The following is a 22052-nucleotide window of genomic DNA, read 5'->3' as shown; positions in this document are numbered from 1 at the left end:
ATTATTATAAACTCACATTATCGTACCTATTCAAGTTTAAGCGCGTGATCGTTCATGTTGCAATGTTGGCGAGCCTGCGCAGGTCCGCCGACGGCGCCGACTGAAGTCGTTTTCAAGGTGTTCTCTCCACTGATATTTTAACCTCTCTCTCAGGCCCTCGCGACCGTTCCGAAAAATCGGAATAATCACGGGAGGATTTTTGCAACAGTCACGAGACTAATTCTTCGTCAACCGTCCATCAACGTCCAGTGGACCGACACTGACTAGCATAACCCTCACGCATTGCACCTATGTCCAACATGGCGGCGACGTTAGGTCGGATTTGTAAATCGGGTCTTCTAAAACCGAATTATGGCACGTTGATCGGCCAGGTAAGTAAATAAACGCGAATATTCGACGGTTCTAAATAACTACATGCGTTTCCTTGCGAAAATCCTCGCAGCATCGCGGCGTTCATGTCAACATACTTGATGTTAACCAATATTGACCCGCGGCCTCGCGTTGAGGGCACAGTACTGTCGGCTGCTAATGTCACTCCTTTCTCGGCAATATCGTTCCCTGCGGAACGTTCTCGCACGTCGGGACGCCGGCGAAGGGCCTGAAGGCACACGACGTCAACGCGGTAACAATTTCGACGGCACTTCAACAGATGTTATGTAATAGTGAACGATACCGAGAAAATCCGGGATGCTGCCATGATATCAAACATGCGTTACTAATGCATTGCTCGCGGCCAGTGGCACAAGTGACTGTACATTGTTTGCGAGCGCTGTCACAACAAATTTGTATGCATGAATTTTATCGCCTAATTGTAGACAATTATGCTATCAATTGTCATCAATTGTCAGTGTTGAATTGATTAAAGAATGTTCTTGTGCTCAACAGTTTGAGAGTATATTCTTTTTCACTTGATTATATCATATTAAGATTTATAAGAATATATATTAATCTAAGAGCATATATATATTAATCTTTAACTTCAATCATTAGATAGACATTGTTCGATTTGTATTTGATATACAAAAGATATATCTTTTGTGAATATTTTATGACAATTATTTTTAATGGTATATAAATAAGAAATATATATATATTTTTGTAAATAATTAAAAGAGATGTATATTTAAACATTTTTTAAATAATTATAGTAAAATCAAATTAACTGTATATGAAGGAAAGAAGAAAATAGAAATATGAAAGATATGTATAGAGTAACATTGCAAATAGTTTTCTTCCCATTGTAGAATATGTTAAACTTTTTACACTTAAACTTTAAATTTTGTTTTTGCAGACCAGTAATTTTTCCACTATAAAAGAATGGCCTAGGAGTCGGAAAGTGGTATGTAAACTTAATTTAGCTTGGTTGAAGAGATATCCCAACCATATCCAATCCCTTTAATATCAAAATCAATTTTGCGTTCGTTCAAACTGCATATATTAGTAAGTTAGGACTACAGTTTTACCTATATTTTCAATATACAACAATGTTGTATAATATGTGACAATATTATACAAACTATGTTATAAAAAAAATGACGAAACCTATTTGTAACATTTTTAATTACAGTTATTAACATGCTTAGGAGTAACTGCCGGAGGCATTAGTGCCTTGATCTATGCTTTAGATAGCTCGGTAAGAGCTGCTGATTTGATAGCTCATCCTCCAACGTATAAATGGGATTTTTATGGATGGTTCAATTCATTAGATCATGCTAGGTATAATTTTTAAATACTAACAATGAATTATGCATATGTGTTATTGTTGTTATTAATCTAATTTTGTAGCATGCGACGAGGATGGGAGGTCTACAAGAATGTATGTGCAGCTTGTCACAGTTTGCAATATGTGGCATACCGTCACCTTATTGATGTTACTCATACCGAAGCAGAAGCCAAAGCTCTCGCGGAAGAAGTCATGGTACATCTTTTATAATATTACTACGAAAAATATCTCGTATGTTTATAACTCGTATGTGTAAAATACAAGATTTAATATAGTAACAAACTTCTATGTGATACACAGATAGAAGATGGCCCTAACGAAGTTGGAGAATATTATAAACGTCCAGGAAAATTGTACGATTATGTGCCATCTCCATATCCGAATGAAGAAGCTGCCAGGGCATCAAACAATGGTGCTTATCCACCTGATTTATCTTACATAATAAATGCCAGACACAATGGAGAGGTAAGTAAATTTTTAATAATATATAGAATTTGTGCAATTAAGAAATTAATATTTTAATGGATTTTCATTGAAATTTTTAATAAAAATACTTTATTAGTACAACTTAATTAAAAATATATTTTACATATATTTCAGAACTACGTTTTCTCTTTGCTAACCGGATATTGTGATGCACCAGCTGGTCTAACTTTAAGGGAAGGACAATATTTCAATCCATATTTTCCAGGTGGTGCTATTGGTATGGCACAGGTGAGTCATTCACTTTTTTTTTTATATTAAAGCTGATTCAATTAGCGACTGAACTTAGTACATCCATTAATAATAATAAAAATAATAATAAATCAATTCTATATATATTCCTTCATACAGGCTATTTATAACGAAGTCTTAGAATATGAAGATGGTACTCCAGCAACTGCTTCTCAAGTAACAAAAGATATTACCACATTCCTAATGTGGACTGCCAATCATGAATTTGATGAACGAAAACAAATGACTATTAAGGTGAACTGAATATCACTGCGAATTTTATTTTACTTTATCATTTTATCTTAATTATTTTAATGTTGATTATTTATAGGGTCTTGGAATATTTGCAATTCTCTTGGTTACTTCATACTACTTTAAGCGACATAAGTGGTCGACTGTAAAGAGTACAAAACTAATGTTTGTTCCCAAAAAATATCGTTAGCCACTTGGAAATTGACGCCGTGATGTTAGCTTTTGTGCTGGTATCAGAATGTAGTTTCGCAATTTAAACAATGTATCCGGCAAGTTGTGGCTCCTCTCTGAAGATTTAAACTTATTCATATATTTGACGAGAACTGTCAATTTGTCATCACTACCAAAATCTATTAAATTAAACATTGTACATAGTTATACCAAATGGAGTCATCGTCTGATTTAAATAAATTGTTAAACATAAGCAATGTCCATTCCCTTGATGAGACACATGATTTATTTACAATTTTAAGCAACTCACAAAATGATAGAGTATTTATGGACATATTTAAGTCTACAAGATCAAAGGATATATATTTTAACTAACTGAATATATTCTTATTTATTTTTGGTAAGTTTTTAGTTTTTATTATGCGATTATGCAATATTTTTTACAAATTATTTCAATTAAAAGTTTTCATCCAACTTATTTTCAAAGATAAAGGATAAAATATCTGCAAAAATCTGAATATGTTACAAAGTCATTTAATTTCAATAAAGCAACGATTTATTTAAAAGTTAAAAGAAAGTCGCTAACATATGGGTAAGAAACACAGGAAACGCTTACTTCTAAGGAAATCACTTTATTCTCCTTAAGCTTGTTTTCGTCCACATGGAGCTATAACTTGTTATTCTTTTAATAGGATGATTTATAAATTACACTATTATATTATCGATAGTGTAATACTGAAATGCAAAGCGGATAAAGAGGTATGTATAATTTTCGTTCGGGTAATCAGAAAATATTTATACAATCAAACGTGGAAATATTTCAAAATCTACTTTGGTGGAACTTTAGATATAAAACATCCTTTCGATTAATTGAATAATATAAATCTTGAGATGACATTGTAATAACAATTATTTTCTTGCTGGAACATATTTACTTAAACATCATCAATCATTAATAAACTGCATATAATTCGATTTTCAGCAACAATATGAATTTATAGTTGTGATTGCACTAAAGATTAAAATAAATTGATTTATAATACGCAACTCCTGTACTTTACAAAGTACTGTTAGGAATTAGATATGATTCAGAGAATTATAACAAAATTAATATTCACATAATACATCAATCATGAAGCTTTTGGGTCAAATAGTAAGCATTATTTATCTGCATACTTTATAATCTTGTTGCATGTTAACAATCAAATACACATTGGTAAGTAGTATACTTTCAATATGTCTAAATATGATATCGACTAAAAGATCTCATCATTCACACGATGCTTCATACATTGATGTACTTTACCATGCAGCATTGTATGTATTGTTCGCTATATACGAGATATTACAAATTAAATTTATGCATGCATTACAAAGCGACGTCTCCTCATCAATTACGAAACGCAATTCGTTTAGCGTGAAAGAGAGAGAGGCCGTTTTTTTAAGGACATAATTTCTCAGACATGTACGTTATTTCATTGTAAATCGCTAGTTTAAACAGTATATGCAGCACGGAAAAGTAAAATAGCCATACAGATTTACGATAGTCCAAAATTCACAAATTTTCTACCGCAGCATTGAGAGAGAGACATCTCTGCAAGAGATGAAATGGCACTTGCGCGCAAACAGAAGAGAAATCTTATAACGGCAATACCAGACGTTACTCTTCTTCTCTCATTAAAAAACTTTAAAGGCATAAGTTATTCTTACTGATTATTCATTTTTATTACATAGACTGTGTCTCCAGTTTTTTTAAGATTCAAAATATGGATTTTTTCCGCTTTACATTGTACTAGCTTGAAAAGCTGGAGCAAAGTTTTCTTAAATCAATTCGTATCCATATTGGATTATCTCGTGCGCGAATATGATGTCGTTATATGCAATGAAATCAGGGTTCCAGGAAAATACTGCTACTTTTAGTGAAAAATTCCGACAAAGAACCAGCTGTGCTTGACAAATGCGTTTTTGTCATTTTTTTCTATCTAATCTATACATGAACTCGGTACACTCATTCAACTTTCCAAGCTATTACCTCCTTTCTTTCACAAAGCTGTTTTTTTTTCGTGTTTTTTAATTTCTTTTTTAACATATATTTTCAGCGGGCACCCTTTTAATATTATTTGGTACCTTTATTAAATCTCGCCTCATGCTATTGCAAAAAGGAAGATATCTCTGTTCATACGGTTAGGCTAAAAAGTGCTGCCTTCCGGAGGCTGAGAAAGTTTCATATTTTCCTTCAACGTCATCAAACGACGGAGTTCCTGAAGAACTGTTTTAATTGTGTACTCTCGTTGCCATTTTGCAAGGACTGGAACGCTGCGATTATCCACCTTGTATGAAAATTTCATGTTGTATTAAGTACATATGTTCTATATCTTAATATAAATGTACACTGCAATTTTGTATACTTACAGCTCCAGTGGCACTGTTAATGCAATTCATATTGATTCTGCTTAAAAATCTTACATTAGGGGCATCATCTGGATATCTTTGACCACAGTCAATTTTCAAACTATACATCCTATTTTCATATGGTGTCTAAAAGATATGATATTATTAATTATATATATATCAACAAAATATTTCTTCAAGCTTTAATATTTATGTAGTATCACATTTTGATGCAGTTAATTCTTACAGTCATATTTTTGTTTCAATATATGAATATTTTAACGATATAATATATATAATTGTTATTAATATTCAAACTATTTATAAAAATTGTTTTTAACAATTATTCATTTAAGCGTCACGGAAATTTTATCTGATATTGATGTGAGAAAAGTAAAAAATATATTTAACATAAGTATCGCAATGTAGATTAGTTTGTATTTAAATTTTCTTGAAAGCAAATTTATATTATATATAAAAAGATGATACAGATTCGTGTTAGCGCAACGATGACAAACGACACTAGTAAAAAGTATCTTACCCTAGGTGGTCCAATTATCATACCAGTCCAATGCGTGAGGGTCATGTCATCATCGTTTTCCAAACCCCAACTGATCGTGCCATCACCCACACCTTTCTGGCCCTGTTCCAGCTCCTCTAGGAGCCGAAAATTTCGGGGCATAACTGAAACATGATTTGAAGGGTAATGTATGGCTCGGTGTAAGAGCAATCAACTCGTAAATTGTATTCAGACATACACTGCCAGTATTGAAAATCTATCTTATATATAATGTAAATTATATATTTTAAGAACTGATAGTGTGATTGGTGCTTTTCAGCAAAAGACAGTGTCACTTCATTTTTGTTTATCATTGGCAAACAATAATGCACTTTCTACAATAAATTATTACCTAAGCTTTAAATCTTAAGCTAAGAAATTGATCATTGATAGTTGATTATTCTTCTAACATTTGACTGTGATTAGTCGATTTCTTACGGCTTAAGACTTAAGCTTAGGTAATGGCTTATTGTAGAAAGCCCATAAGGAGTAATGATTCACTGTATCTGTGTCTCTTGTAAATCATCCTATATTAGAACATGGCTGTAATTAATATAAGTTTGACCTTGAGCCTCATTTCGCATATATTCGGTTTATAAGCTAGAGATTAAGAAATTATAAAGAGAGTCTCTGAAATCCTTGAATTTTATCTTACATAATACAATCTCCGAGAAACATCTTAATCACAGATCTTTCTTATAGCCTAACTTTTTACATTCTGAAGACATCTACATTTCCCAGAATATTCTTTGGAGAAACATTATGTGGGATAACATACTTGATCATAAATACAAAATATCCTCAAATTACTCCTTCAAAAGAATACTAGCAATAATAAAATCAAAGGAAAATAATATATTAAAATTGTCATACAAATAAACATTGTATACCAGGAAGGTGTAGGTATAACACTTATTATTTCTCAACATAACTTTAACTTATTTTTCATTAGATATAAAACGTTTACGTCAATTTTTCAGGGTGCTTTATACTTATAGTCAGCTGTACAATCTAATAAGTGTATAATCTTATATCATCATAATTCATTAGATCTTAGATTCTAAATAAATAACCTTGAAGATCGTAAATCTATTTTAAAAGACAAGATTTGTTGCGGCATATAGTTGCATTTATTAACACAGTAATTATAATACAATCATAACAGCTGAAACGTACCCGCGCGATATTCGCGCCGATACAGGTTATGGGTAGGACTTGAGCATGGTTAACCTTTTCGCCGTTGCGATTTTTCGAGTCATCGGGGATTCCGAGAAGAGTCCGCGATACCGCGGGAGGATGATACCGACTCGCAACGGATGTACTATCGAGTCTACCATCTCGATGACTCGTTAAACGAGAAATACGGGCGGCTCGCGGTATCCTTGCCATCCTCTGTCAATTAGCGTAGCGCGAGAGTGCCGGGTCCGACAATCGTCGCATCGTCCCACCTCGGGGGTCTCATTATCCGATTAAAAGGGAGAGGAACGAGGAGGAGAATCTACCCGGATGTTTACGGGCCGTTCAAATAAAATAACTCACCTACACCGCTGTTGGGCACCGCCATGATCTCGTATTTCTGGCGAGGCACTGTATTTTTTTTCCCCCTAAAGTACAGCGGGGCGAACGTGCACTGTACGCGGACGAGTCACCTCACGTGGAGCTTGGCGCGGCCTTTTTAACTGCGGCGCGAGCTTCTCATCACCCGTCGGACGTTCGGCGGTAATCCGGCGCGCTGCGACCAAGGGGAGCGTGTGTGTGCCGTGTCGGCCGTGTCCACTCGATAAACGAAAATACACTCCGCTCCGCGAGAGAATTCAGCCAACCTCCGCTCCGCGCTCCGCTCCGCGCGAGAGATCGCCCGTTTTCCCCACGGACTAGTCGCTCTCTAGATCACGTCCGTCGCATTCGTTGTTCGTGGGTGAATCGCACGCGCCTCGCCACCGGAGGCGCGTTCTACTTTACGGCCTTTACGCCCGCGACCGATTACCTCGGATCTACAATAGATTTTTAAGCTTTAAGCCATAAGAAATGGACGAATCACAATCAATTATTCTCCTCACATTTGACTGTAGTTGGTCAATTTCTTACGGCTTAAGGCTTAAAACACCTATTGTAGATCCGGACTTATGGAATCATTTCATCCTTGTTGCTTATCGAATGTTGAACAGGGATAAATAATTCTCGTGAGTATTGTAAGCGCCAAAGTGGGTTGACGCATCCCGGATTTGACGATTTGCGTCGCTCCGTTCGTGGTTCCACCGCTGACGAAGACAGTTCTATCGTCTAGTCTACAGTCTACTTTGTTCATTTCTCGCTCTCACTGCCCTCCAAGAGTCACGCGACATTAAATGCGACAGGAGATCCAGTAAAATCTGTTATTGATCGGTTAGATTCATTAGAAATTTACTCTAAGTTTTATAAGCCAATATAAAACCGCAAGAAATTAGAAATTTTCCGTCAATCAGCAACTTACCTCTACAAATTTTAAAAACCAATTAATATTCAGTCATTGTTATTTGCAATGTTACACTTGATATTGTTACATATATCATTAAAGTGAAATAGATACATATATATTTAATAAGTTTGGCGAATGCAAGGTAGGCCAGCTGTACAATAAAAAACAGGCCTCACAAGTTTTTTTAGAAAACGTACATACATATATATTTTAAAACAAAAGGTGATCTAGGCTGATCATCATAATAATTAAATCTGATTTTGATATTTTTTTATATACAATTATTTTCATTGTGCACCAGTTCTTTTCATTGAAAAAGTTTCAATTTATCACTCAATAAATATTTTCAACAATTAATTAGGTTCGTGAAATTATCCAATAACGGCAAAATGTTCTCTATTATATCAAGAGTTACTTCAGAGGAATGAATTCTCATTTGAATATAGCGTACATATTTTCCCGAGACAAATAATAAAATGAAACGATTCGTAACAGCTAAGTCGTATAATAATAATAAAGCAATAGCTATTCGCCTTCATTCCATCTTTTTTTATTCCTCAATCAAGAAAAGAAATTGCACTTTCAGACTTTGGCGCGCCTAATCATATGGCGTAACGTTATGGCGGAGTTGCAAACGAGAATCGCAATAGCGAGTAGCGAGACACCGATTGGTCGAACGCGAGGCAGTGCTGGTACTATTGGCGGTGCCTCGCGAAGGTGGTGACGGTACTGACGGTGACGAAAGCAACGAAGAGCGGATCGGTTTGGGGGAGGAGGGTAGCCGGTAGCGTGCGGTGAGCGGAGTAGCGCGGAGTGCGGACCACTGTGTATCGGCGCCGTTGGTGGCCGTTGGTTGCCCGTTGCCGGCCGGTCGCGCGCAAGAGCAAGAGCGGAGGTAGCGGAGTAGCGGAGCAGTCGTGAGCGGCGCGAGCGCAGGTGAAGGTGGTTCTCTTCTCTCTTCCCCACCGATAATGAACGGCGCGCGATAGCTGTCAGTTCGCGTTCCGTGGGTGCATCTCGTCGAGCGTCGTGCGCGCGCGATGCGCCGTGTGGCCGTCGGTTTCGTGCTCGCGGTAGAGACGCGCCGTACGACGACGGACAATCACTAGCCCACCCCACGACCGACGTTCCCGGAGTCCTGGGCCTCGTACGCGTCCAGCGTCGCCGTGGATTACCCGAGGGGTGGCACGACCGTGAAGAGACGGAGGAGACACGCGGTGGAAGAGGAGCAGCGGTCAACGCGAGGAGCGGTGAGTATATATAACCGATAACGGTTTTATTGTGTTTGTGTTTTAATTCCGTGGCTGGTGCGGAGGTACTCGTCCTTTATCGCGTCGCCGTCATCGTCGTCGTCGTCGTCGTCGTTGTTGTCGCGAATGTCGCGATCGCGCAAGAAGCGCCGACTTTCCAACGACTCCAGCTTCCCGGAAGAACCATCATCATAATAAACAAACGTAAATACGCCATTGACCCCTCGCTCGGCACGAGGTCCGAACGAGTCTCCGGATTTCGTCCTTCGTGCTCGCCGGAACCGTTCAATTCCCGACGAATTGTCGACCCTCGGACGAGCGACGCGAAGGCGGAGTACGGTAAATCGGTACTCTCTCCATTAGGCGACGTCGGATCTGTTGTTTTCGATCGCGAATAAGAGAGAGAGAGGAGGAGGGAGACAGAGAGAAAGAGAGAGAGAGAGAGAGAGAGAGAGAGAGAAAGAGACAGCGTCTCGCTTGCATGGGGGCGTTACATTTATACGCGATGGGGGACGTTCCTGACATTGATCGTTGTTACTATCACGTTATTACCACACTTGCAAATGATTACGAATAAGTGTAATTGGTTTCGTGATAAGGTAAAATGAGATTTTTTTAATACCTTGAACGGACGTTCGTACAAAACACCTTGAGATGTTTCTGCTAATGTAGTTTTATTTTCATCTTGATTCAATTGACTCTCTATTATTTTTCTCTAGTTCTAAAAATTAGAAAAAGGATGAGGAGTAAGTTAAACCAAGGTTAAAGTTAATTTGCAGGTAGAAATACACGTGAGATGTCCTTGGTATTGTTATCCGTTTGGCAGATGTCATTATTGACTGTCCCTCGATAAAGAAACCCATTAAACGTGATAATTATCGAAAGTGGCGGAAAGGGGCAAAAAAAGAGAAGAGAAGAAGACTATTTCGAGAAAATTGAAAATGATTACTTTGCGCAAAGTAAAATATTTAGTTAACAGCTTTTTACATCAGCAGCTGTCCTAAAAAGAAACCTCCATTAAAGGCGATAATTACCGAGACCGTGGTGGAAAGAACCCAAAAGGCACGTAATGTAAAAATGTACAAAAACTATTCCGAAAAAATTGAAGATGATTACTTTACGTAACATTTTTATTTGAAAATATTTAGTTAATAAATGTTTAATCGAGCAGTTATCTTAAAATAAAGTCTTAAAGTTTTTTCTTTCAATCACCTGATTCGATCGTGCATAAAAATATTCTTTAAATAATGTCAAGAACATCAGAAACGTGCTCATCCTTTATATTAGGTTGCTATATTGATATTGATGTCATTGCATAGCAACACGATTGGCTGTTACTTTGCATCGATTATTAGCCATTGATCAGTGCATTCACGTGATCGTTAAAATTATAAAGAGTCTACAATCGTCAATTGTCATTTGTATGTTCTGACCATACCTGTGTGTTCGCTGTAACTATTAGTAACTCGTGGAAAGTGAGGGAAGGATCCTCTCTCGAAGCAGGCTTTGTTTTCCTATCAGAAGGGCGTATCCGGCTAATCGCATCCGAAGGAGAAACCCTCCTCGAGGAAGGATTGTTTTATCCTCTACATTATGTGTCTGAGACCGACATGGTTTTCTTGCGTTAACCATAATTTATGTGCATTCGAATTTGGCCGATGGTTCACGGAGCATTTAATCGGGTAAATGGAAGAGTATTGTAAGTGTCGTATTCTCTCTCTCGATATTTCTTTTATTAACTTTCTAAGCCTAAATTTGCATTTTATACCGCTGAAAAATATATAAGAAATAAGGTAATCCACGACCAAGATAGAATTGAAATCTCTTCGAAATATATATACCTCAATAAAACGATTGCATCCTCTTATCTACATGCTCGCCGCGTTATCACGCGACACATACATATGTTCAGTTATATCTAACTTTGACGTAGTTGAGGTTTTTCTTACTTAATTGATGTATAATTATTATTTAGAATAGAGTACAGAATATTAAAAATCTGAAAAAAATCTGGAATTTAAAATATAGAATTCATTATTCGAAACACTCAATTGGTTTCTTTAATATATTTTGTGTATATATATAGTTGCAATACACACTACATTGAATAAAACTATTAAAAATGTAACGTAATCTGCAAATTTTTCAAATCTGACTGTACACACAGAAAAATACGTACTGTAGTCAAATATTAAATATCTAATGTTTTTTTAAGTATTTCAAAACTTTACACATCCACAAATTTATTATAAATTTATCAGCATCAAATTTATTCAAAATATATTTTGAATCGATCATAGTATTATTTAATATTTTAACCAAGATTATTAAATTAAAACAAATTCGATTTGTTTATCATATAAACTTTATATTATAAAATCATTTATTCAATAAAATTTTATAATATTTTTTAAAACAAATTCTTGTTTTAGTGCATGATAATGAGATTTTTTTTTGATATGTAATAAATATATTTTAAAACTATTATTAAGAAAATAATTTTTGTTAAAGATAATTGTTATTTAAAAGAAAAAAAGTAAACTGAGTAATCATTTTTCTTAATAAATTGATATTTTTCTATGTGTATTAGCGAAATATAATATTACCTGGGAAAAATGGTTGAAATAGAAGATAGTAAATACATATTTTTGGTGCAGAGAAAAAATTGAAATAGATTTAATAGAAATATTTATTTATAGGATACGTTTCAAAATACTATTAAAGTATTTTGTTAAATATAAAAAAGGCAAATGGTATTTATTATTTACATTTATTTGAAATATTTATTTGACATTTCGAAATTTTATTGTTGTATAAATTCTTCTATTTTCTATTTTCTTAACAGATATACTCGTAAAACAGAAAATAGTAAAAATGAAATAAAAAATAGCACATACTTCATAGATACATAGAAATATAGATGTAATTTGTTTCTCTACGGGCATATTTCAAAATAAATTTACTTGTGATTGGTTATCTAGCTGTTTTTAATAAAAAAAAATATTAATAAAATAATATAATGAGTGCAGTTTCCGTGGATTCCGAATCATTTGTCGAGGTGCACCTAACCCAAGGGCACAACATGTTCTGTTTTTATTTTATTATTTTCTGTTTTGTATTGTTAAGAAATAGAAAATAGTAAATAAAAAATAGAAAATAAAAAAATTTATTTAACCATGAAGTAGCAAAATGTCAAATAAATATTTTGTTTCAAGTAAATGTTGATGTAAATAATAAATATTATTTGCCCTTTTTATATATTTGCTACGCAAAATACACTTATTGCAAATAGTATTTTTATTTTATAGATTCATCCCTTAAATAAATATTTCTATTGATTTTATTTCAATTTTTCCCAGCACTGATTATTACACCAGCATTATTATTTCTATATCCGTTTCTATCAATGTAAATTAACTTTAATCTCAATTTAATTTATCTTTCTCTAGTTTTAAGAATTAAAAACAAGAATAAATTAAACCAAGATTAAAATTAAGCATCTACACTGATAGTAATGAACGTTATACAAACATCCATTATTTTTTTAAATTTGATATAATACTTGATATAATATGCGATTTGTTTTCATTACAATCAGATTCTTTTCGATATCAAGATACTTTTATATTCCCTACATCATTCCGATAATTTATTCGTCGTTGTAGCTAGACAGAGCTGAAACTGTCGTTGGGTACTGAGTGTCCTAATCGGCCCTCCAGATGCACGCGGGCGAGAATTGAATGTAACAAGCGCTCGATCGAGGCCGGCTTAAATGCAGGTCTGATTTAAGTTTAACCACGAAGCCCTTACGGTCGATTGGCCGACCGCGCGCGCGGCCAACCTCGGCTTAACCTTTAAATCACGTTGGCGGCGAGTTCTCGCTTCCATCGGAAATTGCACGCGTCACCGTGCATCCTTGTGGGATAAATATCGCATGCAAGAGAGAGATAAAGAAAGAAAGAGGGAGAGAGAGAGAGAGAGAGAGAGACAGAAAGATAGAGAGAAGGTCCGGTGAGAAATTGGCGACCGCGAATTTGCCGCGAGCTTAGTAGAAGCTGCGTTTCACACGAAACAGTACAACAACTTCCTTAACATGTTAAATGCCGTACAAACTTCTTGATCTTAATCTCAAACGATCTTCAATTACCTGGGTCCAATTAATTGAATCTGATTAACTTCGCGAAAGTCGAAAGATCGCACGCTCGATACGTGCAATTTGCGCTCGTTATTTTTTAATTGCTTTTCTATACGCTTTTAACTTCTAATTTACATGTACAGAATTTACATTTTATGAGATATGTTCAGATTTACTGATAATTTTGATATAGTAACCTACGAGATTTTGTATACTGATGTATGATTATGTAGAATTATGTGCTATTGATGCTTGAAGCATTATCAATCATTTCTTCTGCACGAAGAGTGCATCTTTTTACTTTAATCCTTTATTCTATTTGACGTTATAGCAATCGGGACTGGCAGTCGTTATTGTATAAAATGTTTGTATGATAGTATTAATATATATAGTGCTCTTTCTATGGTTCGAGTGCTCTTCCATACATATTGGATCTCGTTTTCTCTTCTTTTCGATATGAGCTTTATTTTTTCCCCGTGAACGCGTGCATGATCGTTTTGGTGAGCATACTTCATGTGTGTTGCCGTAACAGTTGAATGGCTATTCCAATATTTTACATCGCATATCGTTCGTTATTATAGATACTTAAAGGTGTCATAAATAACGTCTTGCGCGCAGCTGAAATATTTTTCTATAAAATATACTCGATTCTCTCCCTGCACAAATTAGATATTATTCATTCGATGACATTCAATAACGATATCTCTTAGAATTCTGTACGCATTAACGATGAAATTCTACTTGCTTTTCAATGAATTCGTGTCGCCTGTCTTGTGGCGGATGCTAATTACCCGCTCAGCGCGTCTAAAGCGACTTTTGTATTGGTAGTCTCGGAAACATTATTAGTATTGGTAGTGAAATCGTGTATGTTTATTTCTCGGCCTATTTGTATAGCGGTAAATTGACTTCGTGCCGAGTCGTTGCTAGGGATGCCATTTTACAGACGCTTACGGCATACATTATATGAAGGGAAGAGAAAACAAGCGGTAGCATCGGTAAGGGCTACCGCACACAAAATTCCGCAACAGTGACCATAAGACGATTAACCAATCAGGATATTGCTTTAGGGCTACTTAATCCAACAGAAATAGAAATAGCAGTAAACTTATCCATAAGACGAATTTCAACCGGTTGAAATTCACCTTATTGCGAGGTTATGGATAAGTTTACTGTTATTTCCATTTCCGTTAGATTACGTAGATTTAAAGCAATATCCTGATTCGCTCATTGGCTTAAGTTCGCGTCTTACGGTCACTGCTGCGAAATTTTGTGTGTGGCAACCCTAAACGCCGAGGCTACGTCACACTAAAAAGTTCCACCAATGTAAATAATCTTGCTAAGAATTAGAAAAAGATAAATACTAACAATAAATGGATTAGAGATTAAAGTTAATCTTAAATTGGTGGAACCGGTCTCGACTCCATATTTGTCTACGCTCACGCTTCGGCCAACTTCGTAGAAGAACGCTGACAATGCTGACGTATAATTTGCTGTCTCCTTTCTCAAGCTACAGCAATAGGATCCCGACATTCTCGAGCAATCTCGAATTGTTGGATTGGCGATGATGCGACGTTATTATCTAATCTATTTTCCTACAAGCCTTTACATATTAATATTTCTATAAAATAATTAAAAAATTACTCTCAATTTAATAATATTTAAATATTGACTAGTGAAAAAATTGTAATTTTAGTCTTTTTATTTTCGTTACATTTATTTTCTATTTATACAACGCACATATTGTTACTCAACAGAAACCAGGGTGAAGATGATAGTCACTTTCATTAGGAGAGAAATGGAAAAAGTCATTATGACTGATCTATTAAAAATATTACAGTAGACACACACACACACACACACACACACACATACAGAGAGAAGATAATTTAAAGCTACTGTTCCACTCATTACTACTTCAGATTGTGCCATCAAGAGAAAAAACACAATAAAAATTGTCTGGCAGCGGAAACCATCGTAAGGCATCATCTGGCGTCGTCCGTTGTCAGAAGCGAGATAATAAAAATTCTTACATAATATTAAGTTAATATTTCCATGTATATTTTATTAAAATGACACTTTCAATTGATAAAATCGGCTTATAAAATGTGCCGAAAGCTTCTTTTGTTTTATTAATTAATATCTAAAGAACCGTACATTTGCAAATATTATACAGGATGTCCAGGTAAAGACAGGGATAGTAACAACGCTTAAGGGTAGATTCCTGAAATCATTAGGCCTGTTCTTTTTGGCTGAACTTTTGCACCAGTTCATCTTTCTTCCTTTTCTCTTCGGGAGGAAAGAAAAGGAGGAAAGATGAACCGATGCAAAAATTCAGCCAAAAAGAACAGGCCTATTGTTGCTGGTTTTCCTCGGTCGACGAGTTTTATCGCCACATATGGCGATCGGTGTGTCGCATTAACGATCGTAAACTTTTACCATGCTCGCACATACCTTGCTATGCAACGCGAGCGTTATCATTTTGTATCCGATATCATTGCATCGTCGGGGAACATTAATCAAGGGGTTGCGCGATGTAGAGATAAATTTGTTTCACGTGCTCGAGACCGCGCGCAGCAATGAAAAGGGAAAGGATTAAACGAAACGTCGTGCGTTTCGATTTGTATTTATGCAGATAATATTTCTGATTTTTTGAAAAACTTTTTGTAAAGAGGAAATTACACGATGAATAACCTGGCAATGTTTAAACATTATTTGCTAGTTCCATATCGTATTTCATTGTAGACAGAATAGTTTCTAAAAAGTTATACAGTACACTGTAGAGAACGTTATATCAAGTTGAAATTTATGACAAATTATTTATACAATTTTGCGCAAGGGAATATTTTCAATTATAAATGCCCATTCTTTTTATGTAGATATCCATTTATAATTTTTAAATCCGTTTATGCGTTTATTTTACACATTTCACATTCTATAAACGGATTTCGGCAAGTTCAAATTTTAATTCTAGTAACATATCTATATACATATATGAAAATATTAGCGTTTAATTTTTTACGTTTATTTGCTGTAATGTACTATTTATTTTTAGATAAAGTTAAAATTAAGTTTCTTCGACCGTATAATTGAATGAAAAGGGAACCTCCTTATATAGACTGACGTTCGAAATGAAATACACCAAAACAGCTGCTTGCTGACGCATGAATGGCTGCCTTATAAACCTGACGTTTTATGGAAACGAGTTTTATTTATGCTCGACGACGGAAAATGAAATATCTTCTCTTCACATCGCGTCTTTCACTTGCACTTTCGTCACGCGTCTGGCAATATGCGGTTACCGTATATCGCTCACACCAGTCGCATATTTTATGAATACGTTAAATTATAATAAATCACGTTACAATTCTAACTATCCGACTGTGAAATATCTTGGCGATTTCTATCCTGGCGTTATTCTTCACCGTACACGCGATTTGACGCCACATTAGCATTTACGGTATCCGAGACCCGCTATAGCGAAAAATTCCTTCCGCCTGGAACAGTGTTTCCTTCAATCTTTTTTCTTGTACTCTATCCTGAATTTCATTTATTTTCGTGTTCTCTCGCTTTGTATTTATATTTTATAATCCACGTATCTACTACATAGTTATTTTACGGTGACTGTTACTCGTAATGCATTCTTTTCTATGCTCTTAATCAGTTGTGTTGAGAAAAGATTCTATCGTAGGTTATAAATACTCTTATCTACACGGAAGAAACGATTTTGCTAAAATATCTAAAAATTAGCTAGATTACAGATCTGAAAATAATTTTGTTGGATAAAATTATGCAGGTTCAAGCATTATGAGCAATGCTGCAAAACATTTTGACATCAATTAGCTCGAGCGTCCATCAAAATAATTTCTACAGAATTATTTTTTATATATATATATATATATATATACTCATTCATGATTCATACAGCTATTAATTAGCGGGATCAATTGGCCCACTTAGGCAGTGACTCCATAAAACGCAGAACTCTGTAGCTTCTTGAGGGAACAGCTTCATGTTGGAAATCCTTGGTCTATAGCGTAATTCCAGAAATATCACACTCATGCTGTGATTCGTTTGGTATCTCGCGATAACTGTTCATCCGCATGATTAAGGTCAACTTATAGACGAGCTATATCTCCCTTTCTCAACACGGGGAATTCCGCGTGCTATTTGCATGTCGCAATTTTAGACGGAAACTTTTATCGGAGGAAGAAAGGGATATCCTGTACACGCGCACTCACGTGCTTGTAGAGTCCATGCTTCCTTTGATAGTCGATGCCGACTATAACGAGATAATAGATAAGTATCCCGTAGGGCTGTATTATTAGCACGCTGTCGCTTCAATCCTGATAGTCCCATTGGGTTCTATTAATATCCCGCGATTGAAACGACCAATATTGTCGTGTGACTTTCAAGGTGAAAGACGTACGATGGTTGCCCTTTTATTTTCGCGAAGGGTATTGATTAAATTTTAATACGTATAAACAAAAAAAGGAGATATTTTTCCCTATAAACGAAAACGTATAACGTTTAAAATATTGTGTAAAAAATATCGCAAATTTTGTTATTATTTCTTGTTCTGAAAATTTCTCTCTCTTTTTCTCTGACATTTATCTCTAATTTCTTTTATTTATACAAAATAATTAATTATATATTTGCCGTTACTCCTATTGCATTTTAAAATTGGAAATATATTACTGCAGATTCGTATCGCTATACAGATTAAATTGATTATTTGAAAGCGTTACATTACATATTCGTAATTAGAACTTTAATATGCAATGATAGAATCTCAAATAGCTGCTGCAAATTATGCACAATAAAATCTGTTGAATGCGTGACTGTTTTTTTCAAATTAAATCTTTTTTTCTTTATATATAATTTTTTAGCTGCAACAAAAGTCGCGTAAAACAAAATAATTACGCAAGCGCAGATTGTCAAACTGTAAATTTCTCTCTCTCTCTCTTTCCCTTGGATTTCTCGTTGTTTAAAATTGCAGAAAATCACGGTTACTAAACCGACGCGACGTCGCAACGTACGGAATTAAGATTCTTCTGTCGTTCTGATGCGATTCTCCTTTACGAGTTCAAGCTCCGTCAAAAGTCCGCAGTCGTTTCTGCACCTCGGAAGATGGTGGGATCCGACCGCTTGCCCAGCTACTTTTATTCTCTTACTTGAATAGGTGTTGTTCTTTATTTTCTTATATTCTTCGTTGAGACATAGTGATGCCAACGTGGATTCTCACGAGAAAATCGTAGTCACATAAGTACCACTATGTTCTTCTTTCCCATAGAACAAAATTATTTCTTATTACACAATGGAGAATTCGGATGAGGAAAGAGAGTAGATTCTTTTAAAAAAATTTGGATTATAAAAGAAATGTGGCGGAATAGAGATACTTGCTTAAAATCACAACATTGATCCAAAGACTAGACGAAGAAAATAGATTTTTTAAGATTAACCAAATTATTTAGGATTGTAATTGTTGAATAATAATACAATAATTTTTAATGTATATAATTAATAGAGAAATTACTACGATTAAGTAATTTATTAAAATAATTATAATATCAGGATAAGTATATACTTTTTTGGGCTAATAATTTCCTTTAAATAATCTTTCATAGATGATAATTTGTCTTTTTAGAGAAGAGTATTAATAATTTATACAACTCTTCTAGAAATATAATGAATTATGATATAAACGTTTTTATAGGTAGAGAGTAACAAAATTTTGATATTAGAAAAAACACTTTTGATTAAAATATTTTGATTAAATTAAAGAAAATAGCTGTTAAGCCTTGTTTATTGATTTTAAAGCGGGAGTTTCGACGATGTAGGTATAACGTTTGAATACATCTGGGTATACACGAGAGAGAGAGAGAAAAGCGTATATATAGAGGGGTGCTCCTGGTTAATTCTGCAACCCTAGAAGTGGGGAATGATTCTATCTGGTTTGCCGGCGAACTCATGGCGCCATGATATCTGTATACTATACGTGCTGGTCCGTCCCCTCGTTAATGATTCAGCGCTAATGCTAACACATTCGATCAGCGCTGACGTGGAAATCATGCACACAGTCACGTCAGGAGCTTGGCTAAACGTCGAGACTTTTATTTTGCGATTATCATGAATATTAACTCGTTAAGCCAGTAATTCTATGTCGTCCATTGTTTTTAGTGCTTTAAATAGAACATTGACCTGAAACGGATGTCATTACGTGACATATTGTACCGATTTTAATGCTAAAATCTTTTCCACTAATTAATGAGCATAACTTTTTCTAATTTTATCATTTTGGTAAATTTTTGTTTTTGTACTTCACACTTAGAAATATAAAAATTATTTAAATTTAAAAAAAATTATTAACATAACACTACAATTAATTTACAAACATAACATATAAAGAGCATTCACGCTTTACAAATTTACAATTAATTTAGTCTTTCGGAGTTGACGATGGGTCTATTGGATCCACTCAATTATAAACTTTTGTTAAAAATATGTAGTAATTCAATTTTTTTAATGTTGTATCCGCAAAATTGTATTATTCTTATTAAAATGTACTTAATATTCTTTTTTATATAAATTGTGTCACTTCAGTTTTTTGAAACTAATTTATGTTTTCTCTATAATTAACATAAATTAAATTAAGTCAAACACAGACCTTGCATGATTAATATAATACTGTCAATATCAACATATACTGATAATGTTATTGATCGTGTGTATTTAAAATAAATAAATTGATGTAGAATATTGATGGTGATTCAGATTTCTTGATTCTTGAGCATCAGTATTGCTTTGTGGTAGAGAATATTCTCTAAGGCCCAGTTTCACAACTGACGGTTAACTCTTAACCGAAGTTCAACGTATTCATTATCTCTTTTCAATTCTAGAATTGGAAAAAGGTGACAAATAAGTTGAACCTCGGTTAAGAGTTAACCGTGAGTTGTGAAACTGGGCCTAAGTACCACAGCGATACTGATGCTCAAGAATCGAGAATTCCAAGTCACCGTCAATATTCTATATAAATCAATTCATCAATGTTGCAAACCATACACGATCAATAATATTGTAAATATTTAACACTGATAGTATTACAGACGCCAGTAACTATGTTATACATTTTGACGTTCTAAAGGTAATTCATTATTTATTTTTCTTAGTAAACCGTATAAATACAAGTTTAGCTTTCTATTGTAGATAATTTTGATAAAATATTTTATATATTTGTAATAATGTTTCAGAAATATATAAAAATATAAAATAGAATAGATATTTCTTTCCGAAGGGCTACAGATTTGGAAGAAATTTTTGTTACGTAAATTTACTTTACGTAACATAGTTTCCTACATTATAAAAGAATGAAAGAAAGCGAAGACATCTACGATGTTATCTAAAAAGGGTATCCCTCTTCGGATGGTTTGCTCCCATCTTAAACGACGTTGAAAGTCTTGTGATCTTATTTCGGTGCCGTACGACTTCAAAGTGGTTAATGACCCAATTTGGCGAATACCCCATGGCATTGTCACGTGGACCATTACTTTAAGAAAAATAGTATTTATTTATATTTTCTTTGTGTTTATATATATGTTTTAATATATATATATTATATTTACTACCAGCAAATATACAAGAGAAATTAGGCAACTGAATTTTTTAATTGATACACAGAGGCAAACATAAAAAAAACATAAAAACTAGGTCGCGATAACTGCTTCAATTAAAAAGTAAATTAATTGCATTAATCTTGAATAATTATGTGGATTGGTATGTGCGCAGCAATAAATTCGTATTCCAAGAAATAAACATATCGCGACCTAGTTGCGCGTAATCAAAGACGTCACTTTACATGGGACGGCTTTGTTTATCATATTAGTTCGAGTGCTACATAAGTTTGAGTAACATAAACAATCTCTGCAGCAACGTGCATTTCCGGCTACTAAACTAATTCTATCTCGTACAACATCACGGTATTCATTTTGGACAACATTTTAGAGAGATTGCATTATTTCCCCACATATATAACACACGATATAAACTATTATGAATGCATTGTATTAAATCTTCCTTGTTAATTTTCCGCTATCATCATTTACGTGGTAGACTATCGCGGAAACGAGATTCTCAGGGAAATTTAGTTCAGCCCTCGCACCTTGATGCATCACGGGGGAGACGCGTGGAGGCTAGAGCGAGGTATCTGTTTTTCTGAAGAGCAACCAGCGTTCTTCCGAAGTGAGAGCAGAGGCTGAAAGGTTATTGCGCTCTCCCGAGAGAAAGAGGGAACAGAAAAAGGAAATAAATGACGAAGTATGGCTGTTCGTCGACCGGCCGGTAGGCAGGCAGGCAGGCAAGCAAGCCGGGTGTCAGTCGCCGTGTGCGCAAATACGTTGCCGCCG

The 22052-nt window shown here is 34.8% G+C and overlaps 3 protein-coding genes across 4 annotated transcripts in view; 2 read left to right on the top strand and 1 right to left on the bottom strand.

Moving 5' to 3' along the window:
* Positions 1 to 65: 65 nt before the first annotated feature.
* On the top strand, positions 66 to 3113 carry Cyt-c1 (Cytochrome c1). The gene is made up of 8 exons (XM_018507273.1): positions 66 to 371; positions 1292 to 1339; positions 1568 to 1716; positions 1786 to 1918; positions 2024 to 2188; positions 2324 to 2437; positions 2558 to 2692; positions 2769 to 3113. The coding sequence occupies exons 1-8, from the start codon at positions 291 to 293 to the stop codon at positions 2877 to 2879; spliced, it is 936 nt and encodes a 311-aa protein (XP_018362775.1). The 5' UTR covers positions 66 to 290; the 3' UTR covers positions 2880 to 3113.
* A 910-nt stretch (positions 3114 to 4023) lies between these two features.
* Uev1A (Ubiquitin-conjugating enzyme variant 1A) lies at positions 4024 to 7724 on the bottom strand. Its single transcript, XM_018507160.1, has 4 exons — positions 7350 to 7724; positions 5793 to 5935; positions 5273 to 5398; positions 4024 to 5190 (listed from the first exon to the last, which is right to left on the bottom strand). Exons 1-4 carry the CDS (start codon positions 7372 to 7374, stop codon positions 5050 to 5052), a joined length of 435 nt encoding a protein of 144 aa, XP_018362662.1. The 5' UTR covers positions 7375 to 7724; the 3' UTR covers positions 4024 to 5049.
* A 1721-nt stretch (positions 7725 to 9445) lies between these two features.
* Src64B (Tyrosine-protein kinase Src64B) overlaps positions 9446 to 22052 on the top strand; it is a 52982-nt gene continuing 40375 nt past the window's right edge. For both annotated transcript variants that reach the window (XM_018507233.1, XM_018507232.1), the window contains exon 1: positions 9446 to 9518. The gene's annotated coding sequence lies outside the window, so the exon portion shown is untranslated. The remainder of the gene's footprint in view (positions 9519 to 22052) is intronic.

The sequence above is a fragment of the Trachymyrmex cornetzi genome, unplaced genomic scaffold (assembly GCF_001594075.2).
Source record: "Trachymyrmex cornetzi isolate Tcor2-1 unplaced genomic scaffold, Tcor1.1 scaffold230, whole genome shotgun sequence".
Lineage (NCBI taxonomy): Eukaryota > Metazoa > Arthropoda > Insecta > Hymenoptera > Formicidae > Trachymyrmex > Trachymyrmex cornetzi.
This window is presented reverse-complemented; position numbering and strand designations above follow the sequence as displayed.

Coding starts and splice junctions, on each gene's coding strand:
- Cyt-c1 (XM_018507273.1), top strand. CDS start 291: ATGTCCAACATGGCGGCGACGTTAGGTCGGATTTGTAAATCGGGTCTT. Junction 2,189..2,323: donor ATGCCAGACACAATGGAGAG/GTAAGTAAATTT, acceptor CATATATTTCAG/AACTACGTTTTCTCTTTGCT. Junction 2,693..2,768: donor GAAAACAAATGACTATTAAG/GTGAACTGAATA, acceptor GATTATTTATAG/GGTCTTGGAATATTTGCAAT.
- Uev1A (XM_018507160.1), bottom strand. CDS start 7,374: ATGGCGGTGCCCAACAGCGGTGTAG. Junction 5,399..5,792: donor TGATAATTGGACCACCTAGG/GTAAGATACTTT, acceptor CATATCTTTTAG/ACACCATATGAAAATAGGAT. Junction 5,191..5,272: donor TTAACAGTGCCACTGGAGCT/GTAAGTATACAA, acceptor TTTTCATACAAG/GTGGATAATCGCAGCGTTCC.